The 13,132-nt window shown below is 47.3% G+C and overlaps 1 protein-coding gene across 2 annotated transcripts in view; it reads right to left on the bottom strand.

Annotated features, from left to right (window-relative positions):
• Positions 1-13,132, bottom strand: part of LOC122559462 (differentially expressed in FDCP 6 homolog) — a 98,783-nt gene that overhangs the window by 28,064 nt on the left and 57,587 nt on the right. For both annotated transcript variants that reach the window (XM_043708920.2, XM_043708919.2), the window contains one exon: positions 3,947-4,093. In XM_043708920.2, the coding sequence (XP_043564855.2) occupies positions 3,947-4,093 (147 nt within the window). The remainder of the gene's footprint in view (positions 1-3,946; positions 4,094-13,132) is intronic.

The raw sequence follows: 13,132 nt of genomic DNA, 5'->3' as shown, positions 1-13,132 counted from the left end.
CCAGTACTGTACCCCAGTGGTATACAGTTACAGACCAGTCCCTACCAGTACTGCACCCCAGGGTTATCCCGTGACAGGCCTGTCCCTACCTGTAGTGTGCCCCAGTGTTATACAGTCACAGACCTGTCCCCACCAGTACTGTACCCCAGTGTTATACAGTCACAGACCGGTCCCCACCAGCACTGTACCCCAGTGTTATACAGAGAGCGACCTATCCCCACCAGTACTGTACCCCAGTGTTACACAGTGACAGACCTGTCCCCACCAGTACTGTACCCCAGTGTTACACAGTGACAGACCTGTCCCCACCAGTACTGTACCCCAGTGTTACACAGTGACAGACCTGTCCCCACCAGTACTGTACCCCAGTGTTACACAGTGACAGACCTATCCCCACCAGTACTGTACCCCAGTGTTACACAGTGACAGACCTGTCCCCACCAGTACTGTACCCCAGTGTTACACAGTGACAGACCTGTCCCCACCAGTACTGTACCCCAGTGTTACACAGTGACAGACCTGTCCCCACCGGTACTGTACCCCAGTGTTATACAGGGACAGACCTGTCCCCACCGGTACTGTACCCCAGTGTTACACAGTGACAGACCTGTCCCCACCAGTACTGTACCCAAGTGTTATACAGAGATAGACCTGTCCCAACCAGTACGGTACCCCAGTGTTATACAGGGACAGACCTGTCCCCACCAGTACTGTCCCCTAATGTGAAACAGAGACAGACCTGTCTCCACCATTACAGTAAGCCAATGGTATACAGGGACAGACCTGTCCCCACCAGTACTGTACCCGTGTTACACAGTGACAGACCTGTCTCCACCAGTACTGCACCCAAGTGTTATACGGTGACAGGCCTGTCCCTACCAGTACTGTACCCCAGTGTAATACAGAGACAGACCTGTCCCGACCAGTACTGTGCCCCATTGGTATACAGTGACAGACCTGTCCCCACCGGTACTGTACCCCAGTGTGCTACAGTGACAGACCTGTCCCTACCGGTACTGTACCCGTGTTATACAGTGACAGACCTGCCCCCACCAGTACTGTACCCTCGTGTTATACACTGACAGACCAGTCCCCACCAGTACTGTACCCCAGTGTTATACAGAGACAGACCTGTCCCCACCAGTACTGTACCCCAGTGTTATACAGTGACAGACCTGTCCCCACCAGTACTGTACCCCAGTGTTATACAGTGACAGACCTGTCCCCACTAGTGCTGCACCCAAGTGTTTTACCGTGACCGGCCTGTTCTTACATGTAGTCTACCCCAGTGTTATACAGAGACAGACCTGTCCCCACCTTACTCTATCCCAGCGTTATACAGTGACAGACCTGTCTCCACCAGTACTGTACCCCATTGGTATACAGAGACATACCTGTCCACACCTGTACAGTAAGCCAATGTTATACAGTGACAGACCTGTCCCCACCAGTACAGTACCCCATTGGTATACAGTAACAGACCTGTCCCCACCTGTGCTGTACATCGGTGGTATACAGTGACAGACCTGTCCCCACGGACAAAGTGAGGAGTGCAGATGCTGGAGATCAGGGCTGAAAATGTGTTGCTGGAAAAGCGCAGCAGGTCAGGCAGCATCCACAGGACTGAAACTGTGTTGCTGGATGCTGCCTGACCTGCTGCGCTTTTCCAGCAACACATTTTCAGACCTGCCCCTTCCAGCACTGTACCCCAGTGTTATACAGTGACAGACCTGCCCCCACCAGTACTGTACCCCAGTGTTATACAGTGACAGACCTGTCCCCACCGATACTGTACCCCAGTGTTATACAGAGACAGACCTGTCCCCACCAGTACTGTACCCCAGTGTTATACAGTGACAGACCTGTCCCGACCAGTACTGTACCCCAGTGTTATACGGAGACAGATTTGCCCCCACCAGTACTGTACCCCAGTGTTATACAGTGACAGACCTGTCCCCACCAGTACTGTCCCCTAGTGTTATACAGAGACAGATCTGTCCCCACCAGTACAGTAAGCCAATGTTATACAGTGACAGACCCGTCCCCACCAGTACAGTACCCCAGTGTTATACAGTGACAGACCTGTCTCCACCAGTACTGTCCCCTGGTGTTATACAGAGACAGACCTGTACCCACCAGTACAGTGCATCATTGGTATACATTGACAGACCTGTCCCCACCAGTACTGTCCCCTGGTGTTATACAGAGACAGACCTGTACCCACCAGTACAGTGCATCATTGGTATACATTGACAGACCTGTCTCCACCAGTACTGTCCCCTGGTGTTATACAGAGACAGACCTGTACCCACCAGTATAGTGCATCATTGGTATACATTGACAGACCTGTCCCCACCAGTACTGTCCCCTGGTGTTATACAGAGACAGACCTGTACCCACCAGTACAGTGCATCATTGGTATACATTGACAGACCTGTCTCCACCAGTACTGTCCCCTGGTATTATACAGAGACAGACCTGTACCCACCAGTACAGTGCATCATTGGTATACATTGACAGACCTGTCTCCACCAGTACTGTACCCCAGTGTTGTACAGAGACAGATCTCCCCCCACAAGTACTGTAACCCAGTGTTATACAGAGACAGACCTCCCCCCACCAGCACTGAACCCCAGTGTTATACAATGACAGACCTGTCCAAACCAGTTCTGTACCCTGGTGTTATACAGTGACAGACCTGTCCCCACAGTACAGTACCCCAGTGTATACAGAGATAGACCTGTCCCCACCAGTACTGTACCCCAGTGTTATACAGTGACGGACCTGTCCCCACCAGTACTGCACTCCCAGTGTTATACCGTGACAGACCTGACCCTACTAGTACTGTACCCCAGTGTTATACAGAGACAGATGTATCCCCACCAGTACAGTACCCAATGTTATACAGTCACAGACCTTCCCCACCAGTACTGTACGCCAGTGTATACAGAGACAGACCTGTCCCCACCAGTACAGTACCCCATTGGTATACAGTCACAGACCTTCCCCACCAGTACCGTATCCCAGTGTTATACAGAGAGATAGACCTGTGCCGACCAGTACAGTACCCCATTGGTATACAGAGACACACATGTCCACACCAGTACTGTACCCCCGTGTTATACAGTGACAGACCTGTCCCTACCAGTACTGTACCCCCGTGTTATACAGTGACGGACCTGTCCCCACCAGTACTGTACCCCCGTGTTATACAGAGACAGACCGGTCCCCACCAGTACTGTACCCCAGTGTTATACAGAGACAGACCTGTCCCCATCAGTACTGTACCCCAGTGTTATACAGAGACAGACCGGTCCCCACCAGTACTGTACCCCAGTGTTATACAGAGACAGACCGGTCCCCACCAGTACTGTACCCCAGTGTTATACAGAGACAGACCGGTCCCCACCAGTACTGTACCCCAGTGTTATACAGTGACAGACCTGTCCCCACCAGTACTGTACCCCCGTGTTATACAGAGACAGACCTGTCCCCACCAGTACAGTACCCCATTGGTATACAGTCACAGACCTTCCCCACCAGTACTGTAACACATTGGTATACAGAGACACACCTGTCCCCACCAGTACCGTATCCCAGTGTTATACACAGAGACAGACCTGTCCCCACCGGTACTATACCCCAGTGTTATACAGTGACAGACCTGTCCCCACCGGTACTGTACCCCAGTGTTATACAGAGACACACCTGTCCACACCAGTACTGTACCCCCGTGTTATACAGAGACAGACCTGTCCCCACCAATAGTGTTCCCTAGTGTTACACAGAGACACACCTATTCCCACCAGTACAGGACCCCCATGTTACACAGTGATAGACCTGTACCCACCAACAGTGTTCCCCAGTGTTACACAGTGACAGACCTGTCCCCACCAGTACTGTACCCCAGTATTTGACATGCCAATCTATTGCCCAAGGCTTTCACCTCTACAGAGCTGTCCATATCGAGGTGAATTTCTCCCTTCTTCTCTTTGAGGTCCTCATTGAGATAATAGTCTAATTTGGAAGGCTTCAGGACAAACCAGCGCTCATTCCAGTTCCGTCGGACATTGCCTTTCTTCCACATGTATCCCTGCAGGGCAAAAGCAGAAGGTAAGCTCAACCATAGAGTCACAGAGTCCAACAGCACAGAGACAGGCCATTTGGCCCAAACTGGTCCGTGCCAACCTCAATGTCCATCCATGCTAACCCCTTTTCTCTGCACTTGGCTCATATCCTTCTGAACCTCTCCCATTCATTTATTTGTCCAAGTGCCTTTTGAATTTTGTTAATGTACCCACCTCAACCACTTCCACTGGCAGTTCATTGCACATGCATCCACCCTCTGAGTAAAAAAGTTGCCCCTCAAGTTCCCTTTTATTCTTTCCCCTCTAACCTTAAACTGATGCTCTCTAGTCCTTGATTCCCCATCCCTGGGAAAAAGACAGAGTGCATTCAGCCAATCCATGCCACTCATGATGTTATACACTTCTATAAGATTCCCCCTCAGTCTCCTATGCTCTAAAGAAAAAAGTCCTAGCTTGTCCAGCCTCTCCCTATAACCCAGACCCTTGAGTCCTGGCAACATCCTTGTAAATTTCTTCTGTACTCTTTCCAGTTCAATACCATCTTTCCTATAACAAGGTGACCAATACTCCAAAGTGCGGCCTCACCAATGTCCTGTACAACTGCATTATAACTTCCCAACTTCTATACTCAGTGCCCTGACTGATGAAGGCCAGTGTGCCAAAAGCCTTCTTCACTGTCCTGTCCACTTGTGACTATACTTTCAGAGAATTGTGAACCTGAACTCCAAGTTCCCTCTGTTCCACTAAACTCCTTAAGGCCCTACCATTCACCATGAAACTCCTACCCTTGTTTTGACTTTCCAAAATGCAAGACCTCACACTTATCCATATTAAGCTCCATTTGCCATTTCTCAGCCCACTTCCCCAGCTGGTCAAGGTCCTGCTGCAACTTCTGATAACCTTCCTCACTGTCCATGATACTGCCTATTTTAGTGTCATCTGCAAACTTACTAATCATGGGCGGGAAGGTGGCTCAGTGGTTAGCACTACTGCCTCAGAGCGCCAGGGACCTGGGTTTGATTCCTGCCTCGGACAACTGTGTGTGGAGTTTGCACATTCTCCCTGTGCCTGTATGGGTTTCTCCGGGTGCTCCGGTTTCCTCCCACATTCCAAAGATGTGCAGGTCAAGTGAATTGGCCATGCTAAATTGTCCACAGTGTTAGATGCATTCACCAGGGGTAAACATAGGGTAGGGGAATGGGTCTGGGTGGGTTACTATTCGGAGAGTTGATGTGGACTTGTTGGGCTGAAGGACCGGTTTCCACACTGTAGGGAATCTAATCTAATTACTTGTATACTCTCAGCCAAATCATTCTCCCATGTTCTCCCTGTGTCTGCATGGGTTTCCTCCAAGCGCTCCGGTTTCCACCCACAATCCAAAGATGTGCAGGCAAGGTGAATTAGCCATGTTAAATTGACCAAAGTGTTAGGTGCATTTGTCGGGGTAAAAGAAGGGGAATGGGTTTGTGTGGGTTGCTCTTCGGACGGTCAGTGTGGACTTGCTGGGCCGAAGGGCCTGTTTCCACACTGTAGGGAATCTAAAAAAAAACAAACAGCAATGGGCCCAGCACCCACCCCTGAGGCACTCCGCTAGTCACAGGCTTCCAGTCTGACAAGAGAGGGCTTTGGAAGGAGAGATCATTGAAACCAGTCCTGTGATGCCCACCGCTCTCTGATAGCACCAAGCATACAGGTAGATATAATGGTGCTCCATCTCCATGGTCACCCGGGCACAGATCTAAAAGCAGAAGAGTTGCAGGGAGTGGGGAATCACAACCCCCTTCAGAGCCCACTGCCTAGACCTGTTTATAGGCAGCCAGGCCAGGTCCAGGAGCAGACCCACGAGGAGATCATCTGATCTGTCTGCACCCCACTGCTCTAGATACCCAAAGGTCAGGAGCATGGGGCTAAAGTGCAGCCAAAAACACAACAAAAGATTTTTTTAATAACTAAACAGGGGGTGCAACCACTTCTGCCTGGTTTTGAACCAGGTTGAACGTGCAGAAACAGAGGGCAAGGTTCTTTAAACTAAAGTCTGATTATCTGCTTTCAATCAACTCTGGAGCTGATTTGTTTCAGCTTTAAAGGGATTGGTATTTCCAACTCTAACTCTGACAGATTCTTGCACTTTTGAGAAAAAATATTGTAATGTTGTATTAATACCAAAATATAACAAAACTGTATTCGCAGCGTTACATAGCGAGACTTCCTATTAGGGTCATAGTCATAGAGATATACAACATAGAACAGACCCTTTGGTCCAACTCGCCCATACCGACCAGATATCCCAACTCAATCTAGTCCCTCCTGCAGCACCAGGCCCATATCCCTCCAAATCCTTCCTATTCATATACCCATCTAAATGCCTTTTAAATGTTGCAATTGTACCAGCCTGCACCACTTCCTCTGGCAGCCCATTCCATACACGCACCACCCTCTGCATCAAAAAGTTTTCTAGAACCTTCAACCCTTTTTTTCTGCTGAGGCATTCCTCTTTGTAAAACAATTTGAGAGTTGATGGCTTTGAGATTTCACTCCTGTCTGGTATCCACTTTAAACTGTTCACACCTCTTCCAAAACTTTTCTCAGCAGCACTTTCTGTGGAATGCTCACTATCCTAAAGACCAATGAACTACATAACATTTTTCAGTCCCTTTTGAGTCACGCTTTTCTTTCAAGATCTTACACAATTAGAACACCATGGCAGCAGACTGAATGCGTACCAGCATATCCCATGATTAATGACCCCTTCACCACTCTTCCCAATCTGTCTTCCAAGCCAAGGGTCAACTTTTCCCATTTCCTCCCACAATGAATATCACAAACCATCCTGCACTGAAGTGGAGGTATCATTAGAAATCACGGCACATTATTGAGGACCGCACAAAGTTGAGAACTTCAGTGTAATCTTCTATATTTCCAATTTTCACAGTTTTCCTCACTCTCAGGGTGTCCACCATTTTTCCATGGCCAGACTGAGTTCCAGCAAATCACAACTTCTATCTGGTCTGGTATCTGTGCCTATCCTATTGAGCTGTCTGACACGATACCTCACTCGTTGCATCATGCTTGGTAGCAGCATCATCTTTATGTTCAAATCTGGTACAACTCACTGGCCAATGTTTTTCAAGTAAGACTCTTGGCTTAGAATTAATGACAGAGTCATAGAGTCCGAGGCATACTGCACGGCAACAGACCTTTTGATTCAACCAGTCCACACCAATCCCAAACTAATCTAGTCCCACCTGCCTGCTCCTGGCTCATATCCCTCTAAACCTTTCCTGTTCATGTGCTTCTCAAAGTATCTTTGAAACATTTTAACCGTGCCCACACCCACCACTTCCTCAGGACGTTCATTCCACATGTGAACCATTTTGTGTAAAACATTTTTTTTAAGATTAGATTACTTACAGTGTGGAAACAAGCCCTTCAGCCCAACATGTCCACACCAACCCACCGACCCCCCATGTCTTTTAAAATCTCACTTCTCTTACTTTAAAAATAAGCCCCCTAGTCTTGAAATAGCCCAGCCTAGGGAAAAGACATCTGCCTTGCATCTTAGCTATACCCCTTATTATTTTATGAACTATCAGGTTACCTCTCAACCTCCCAAACACCAGTGAAAAAAGTCCCAGCCTATCCAGTCCTTCTTTATAAGCCAAACCTTCCATACCTAGCAACATCCTAGTAAATCTGTTCTGAACCCACTCACTTATTAATATCCTTCCTATACCTGGGTGACCAGAAGTGGACACTGTATTCCAGAAGAGGCCTCACCAATGTTCTGTACAATCTCAACATACATACATCCCAACAGCTACACTCAAAGGACTGAGCAATGAAGGAAAGTTCCAAAAACCTGACTGTCAACTTTGAATTCCTTCCTAATTCGATTGATAATCTACTCCTCCCAGGCCCCACACAAAAAAAATCAACATGCATCATAAAGATGCCTTAGAATTTTCCATGATAATGCCAATAAGACACCCTAACGATAACACAATTGTCCCCTACTCAAAAACATCACACTGGAGATGTGTTATTTTACCCAAACGTGTACTTATCTAATTTCTAGCATGTCCCTGTACTCCTGGTACTTCCTTCAGGGCTGTAAAGAGTACGTCTGTTTGGAGCACCACTTCACACATCCAAGAAAAAGTTTGTAAAATTGGCTAAAAAGATTTTCACAATTCCCTTCCATGCAGGGGAGTCTACCCTACTCACTCAAATATTGCTCAGAGATTCTAACTTTTGCGCTATCTTGGTCATAAGGATCCCACATTGTAGGACCTTTTCTGTATGGAATCCACCTGTATGCCAAAGTAGGTTGACCTCTGTCATCAACCTATGAATATCCTTCAAGTACTTTCCAATCTCTTCCTTCGGTCTATTTTGACCCTATTTTCAATACACACATACACGTACACGTACACACACACACACGCACACCTCCTGACCCTCAAGACCTGCGTGGGTTTCCTCCGGGTGCACCGGTTTCCTCCCACAGTCCAAAAATGTGCAAGTTAGGTGAATTGGCCAAGTTAAATTTCCTGTAGTGTTGGGTGAAGGGGTAAATGTAGGGGAATGGGTCTGGGTGGGTTGCGCTTCGGCGGGTCGGTGTGGACTTGTTGGGCCGAAGGGCCTGTTTCCACACTGTAGGGAATCTAATCTAACCTGTGCTTTGATCCATTGTCCATTCCTTATGAAATGTGACTGCCTCGTCCAACTATGGCCTCTTTCCCCAGATTGAGATCTCCCTGAGAGATTCCCATTGGGATGACTGCTGGAGATCCTCTCTACTGGACATGATCACTTCCTGCTGGATGTACCCCCTGAACAGTATTGCAACTGCATCTCCGAGTTCTCCACTATCATGTTCCCTGCTGCCACTCTAGTCTTTTAGACATGGAGCCAATTTGTATGTCTTCCCGCAGGCATTATTGTGTCCACCCTCTTGTCACCTGATTCTGCTGGCCAGTAATCAACCCATGAACAGACTCTAGGCTAAAGATGCCCACAGAAGATCTTCTCAAGGTCTTCACAATTGGTATTCTTATTGGTATGTATTTCCTCATCATATGTCTTTAAGGCCTACAAAATCATGAGTGGTACAGACGGTGCGGGTAGCAAGAAACCTTTTCCCAGACTGGAGGACTCAATTACGAGGGGTCACAAGTTCAAAGTGAGAGGGGAAAGGTTTAAGGGAGATATACAAGGAAAGTTCTTCACAAAGAGGGTGATGAGTGCCTGGAATGCATTGCCACCAGAGATGGGAATGATAGCACCATTTAAGATGCATCTAGACAGATACACGAATGGGCAGACAGCAGAGGGACATAGGCGGCAGGTTTAGATAGAGGATCTAGATCGGCACAGGCCTGGAGGGCCGAAGGGCCTGTTCCTGTGCTGTAATTTTCTTTGTTCTAATGGGAGCATGAGCTATTTTCTAAATGGGGAGAAAATTCAGAATTCTGAAGTGCAAAGGGTTATGGGGAGAAAGAGGGAGAATGGAATTTGGAAACTTATCAGCCATGATTGAATGGTGGAGCAGACCCAATGGGCTAATTTCTGCTCCTATGTCTTCTGGTATTTTCTTGGCGCTGACAATGGGGGGAGGGAGGTGATGGTGGTGGAGGAGAGGTGGTGTGCTGTCACTCAGGCTGATGCAGCCCTGCATTTTCTCTGTACAGATAGTCATCATCATCCCCAAATCCAAAGCAGATGCAGCGTTCCTATTCTTTTGACCTTATTGATGTCTGCTTTGTCCAGTGTTTCCACATCACAGTTCAGCCAATTAACAGCACATGCTGCTGAGATACAGGCACTTCCCTGTATGGCACAACTGAAGGAGTCAGAAGAAATAAAGAGAAAGAGCAGGCCATTCAGCCCCTCAAGCCTACCTTGTCTTAATTAAGACAATGGTTAATCTGCCTAAGCCTCAACTCCTTATAACCCATGGTTTCCAAAAGCTACCTCTTCCTTAAATACTCTCAGTGATCTAAGCTCCACAACTCTCTGGAATAGATATCCAGACATCCAGTACTATCTGAGCAGCAAGATGGCTCAGTGGTTAGCACTACCACCTCACAATGCCAGATCGATTCCATTCTTGGGTAATTGCCCCTGGACAGTCTGCATGTCTGTGTGGGTTTCCTGCGGGTGCTCCGGTTTCCTCCCACAGAGTAAAGATGTGCAGGTTAGCTGGATTAGCTGTGCTGTCCATAATGCCCAGGGACGTGTAAGCTAGGTGGATTAGCCATGAGAAATGCAGGGTTAGAGCAATGGGGATTTGGGGAGGGTGGTCGAGGGCTGGGTAGGCTGTACAGAGGGTCAGTATGACCCAAAAGGCCTATGCCCACAGTGTGGGGATCCTATGATCTGAAAGAAGTAATTCCGTCACATCGCAGTTTTAAAATGAACGTTCCCCTTATTCTGAAACTATGTCCTTCAGTTCAAGATGCTCCCATCAGTGCAAGCATCTCCTCAGAATTCACCCTCTCAATTTTGTATTCCCCCTCATTGTTCTAAACTCTTCATGAATAAAGGCCGAACCTCTTATGGAATTCCTGAGGAATCATCCACTTCATTCAAGGAATTTCTTTTGAATCGCTTTCAAAGCTAGTAAGTCCCTTTTTTTTTTAAAATCCAAAAACCAAAACTGTACACAGATGTGGCCTCACCATCACCGTCTACGATTGGAATGAGCCTTGGCTTGCCTGTGGATTTCATTGCCACGGAGCGCAGCGGAGACCGGGACATTGAGTGTCTTCAAGGCAGAGATTGATAAATTCTTAATCTCGCAAAGGATTAAGGGCTACAGGGAGAGTGTGGGTAAGTGGAATCGAAACGCACAGCAGCCATGATTAAATGCCGGAGTGGACTCGATGGGCCAAATGGCCTTGCTTCCACTCCTATGTCTCATGTTTTATTTTAAAACTCCAACAATAAAAGGTCACAATTTTATTTGCCTTTTCAATGACTTGCGACACCTGGAAGCAAAAGGTTTGTGTTTCATGCACGAGGACATCTCAATGGGCTGTGGGTTTTTGTTTTGAGTTAAATAATAATCTGCACTTTAGTTCTTTCTATGTGACTTGACACTTTCCCACACTATCCTCCTCTACCTGACAGGATTTTGCCTACTCGCACATCCTATCCATATCCCCTTGGACATTCCTGATATCCTCATCACAACATGCCATGCCGTTTACTTTCTCCTTTGCCAGCAAAACTGGTTACATTCCACCATAAAAACCAAAAGGACTGCCGGTGCTGGAAGTCAGAAGCAAAAACAGACATTGCTGGGAAGATTCAGTAAGTCTGGCAGCATCTGCGGTACTATTCTGAAGAAGGCTCACTGATCATAAAACATTAACGCTGATTTCTCACCACAGATGCCAACAAAACTGCTGAGCCTTTCCAGCAATTTCTATATTTGTTTCTGGATACATTATACGCTGCCCTTTCCTCCACGACATTAATATGGATACTAAATAACTGAGGCACCAGGACTGATCCTTGGGTGCTCAACTAGTTACACATTCCAACGTTAAACAAAAACAATGTCACCCAAGTTTGCCTTGTGTGTGTAACCAGTCCTCAATCCATGCTAACACATTATTAAATGCTTTCTGAAAATCCAGATACGCTTTGTCTACCAAATCTTCTTTATCAAGTCTGATAGTTATATCTAGCAAACCTGTTACACATGGTTGGCTTTTCACATTGATACTGTTTAACCGCCTTAAGCTTATCTAAATGCCCTGCTATTTCTTTCTTAATAATGGACTCTAGCGTCTTCCTAATAACGGATGTTGGCCTAACTGTTATAGCTTATTGTTTTCTGTCTCCATCTCTTCTTGACCGAAGCCATCACATTAGCTGTTTTCCAATTGGCTAGAACTGTGCCACCGTGCTGTGGGTGGCAGGGTGGCACAGTGGTTAGCACTGCTGCCTCGCAGCGCCAGAGACCCGGGTTCAATTCCCGCCTCAGGCGACTGACTGTGTGGAGTTTGCACATTCTCCCAGTGTCTGCGTGGGTTTCCTCCGGGTGCTCTGGTTTCCTCCCACAGTCCAAAGATGTGCAGGGTCAGGTGAATTGGCCACGCTAAATTGCCCGTAGTGTTAGGTAAGGGGTAAATGTAGGGGCGGGTCGGTGTGGACTTGTTGGGCCGAAGGGCCTGTTTCCACACTGTAAAGTAATCTAAAAAAAAACTCTCCTGGACTCCATCGAGTTCTGGAACATTTTGACTAATGCCTCCACTATCTCTGCAGCCATGTCCTTTAAAAGCCTTGGATACAGGACATCAGGTCCTGGTGATTGCCCTTCAGTCCCATTAGTTTGTGAAACAGACTGTCCCTGATCTCAGAGAGCGTTAGGAGATCGTTCTCCCCATTAGCAGCTTGCAAAATTGTTATCTTTAAAAGGCTTACAAAAGACCAATGCAAAAATGTTGGTTTACACTATCTGCCATTTCCCTATTCCGTTATTAATTCCACAGCTGCATCCTCTGAAGGTCCTACGTTTACTTTAGCTACTAGAGTCATAGAGTCACCAGAGCATTGAGCATTGGGACGTCATGTTGAGACTGTACAGGACATTGGTTAGGCCACTTTTGGAGTATTGTGTGCAATTCTGGTCTCCCTCCTATTGGAAGGATGTGGTGAAACTTGAAAGGATTCAGAAAATATTTACAAGGATGTTGCCAGGTTTGGAGGGTTTGAGCTGTAGGGAGAGGCTGAATAGGCTGGGGCTGTTTTCTCTGGAGCATCAGCGGCGGAGGGTGACCTTAATAGAGGTTTATAAAATCACAAGGGGCATGGATAGGATAAATAGACAAGGTCTTTTCCTTGGGGTGGGAGAGTCCAGAAGTAGAGGGCATAGGTTTAGGGTGAGAGGGGAGATTTAAAAGGGACCTAAGGGGCAACGTTTTCACGCTGAGGGTGGTGCTTGTATGGAATGAGCTGCCAGAGGAAGTGGTGGAGGCTGGTACAATAACAACACTTAAAAGGCATCTGGATGGGTATGTGAAGAGGAAGGGTTT

Source organism: Chiloscyllium plagiosum, unplaced genomic scaffold (assembly GCF_037043375.1).
Source record: "Chiloscyllium plagiosum isolate Xiang-an unplaced genomic scaffold, Cpla_swu_hap1 HiC_scaffold_19, whole genome shotgun sequence".
Taxonomy (NCBI): domain Eukaryota; kingdom Metazoa; phylum Chordata; class Chondrichthyes; order Orectolobiformes; family Hemiscylliidae; genus Chiloscyllium; species Chiloscyllium plagiosum.
Note: the sequence above shows the minus strand (reverse complement) of the source record. Positions and strands in the feature narration are given on the sequence as shown.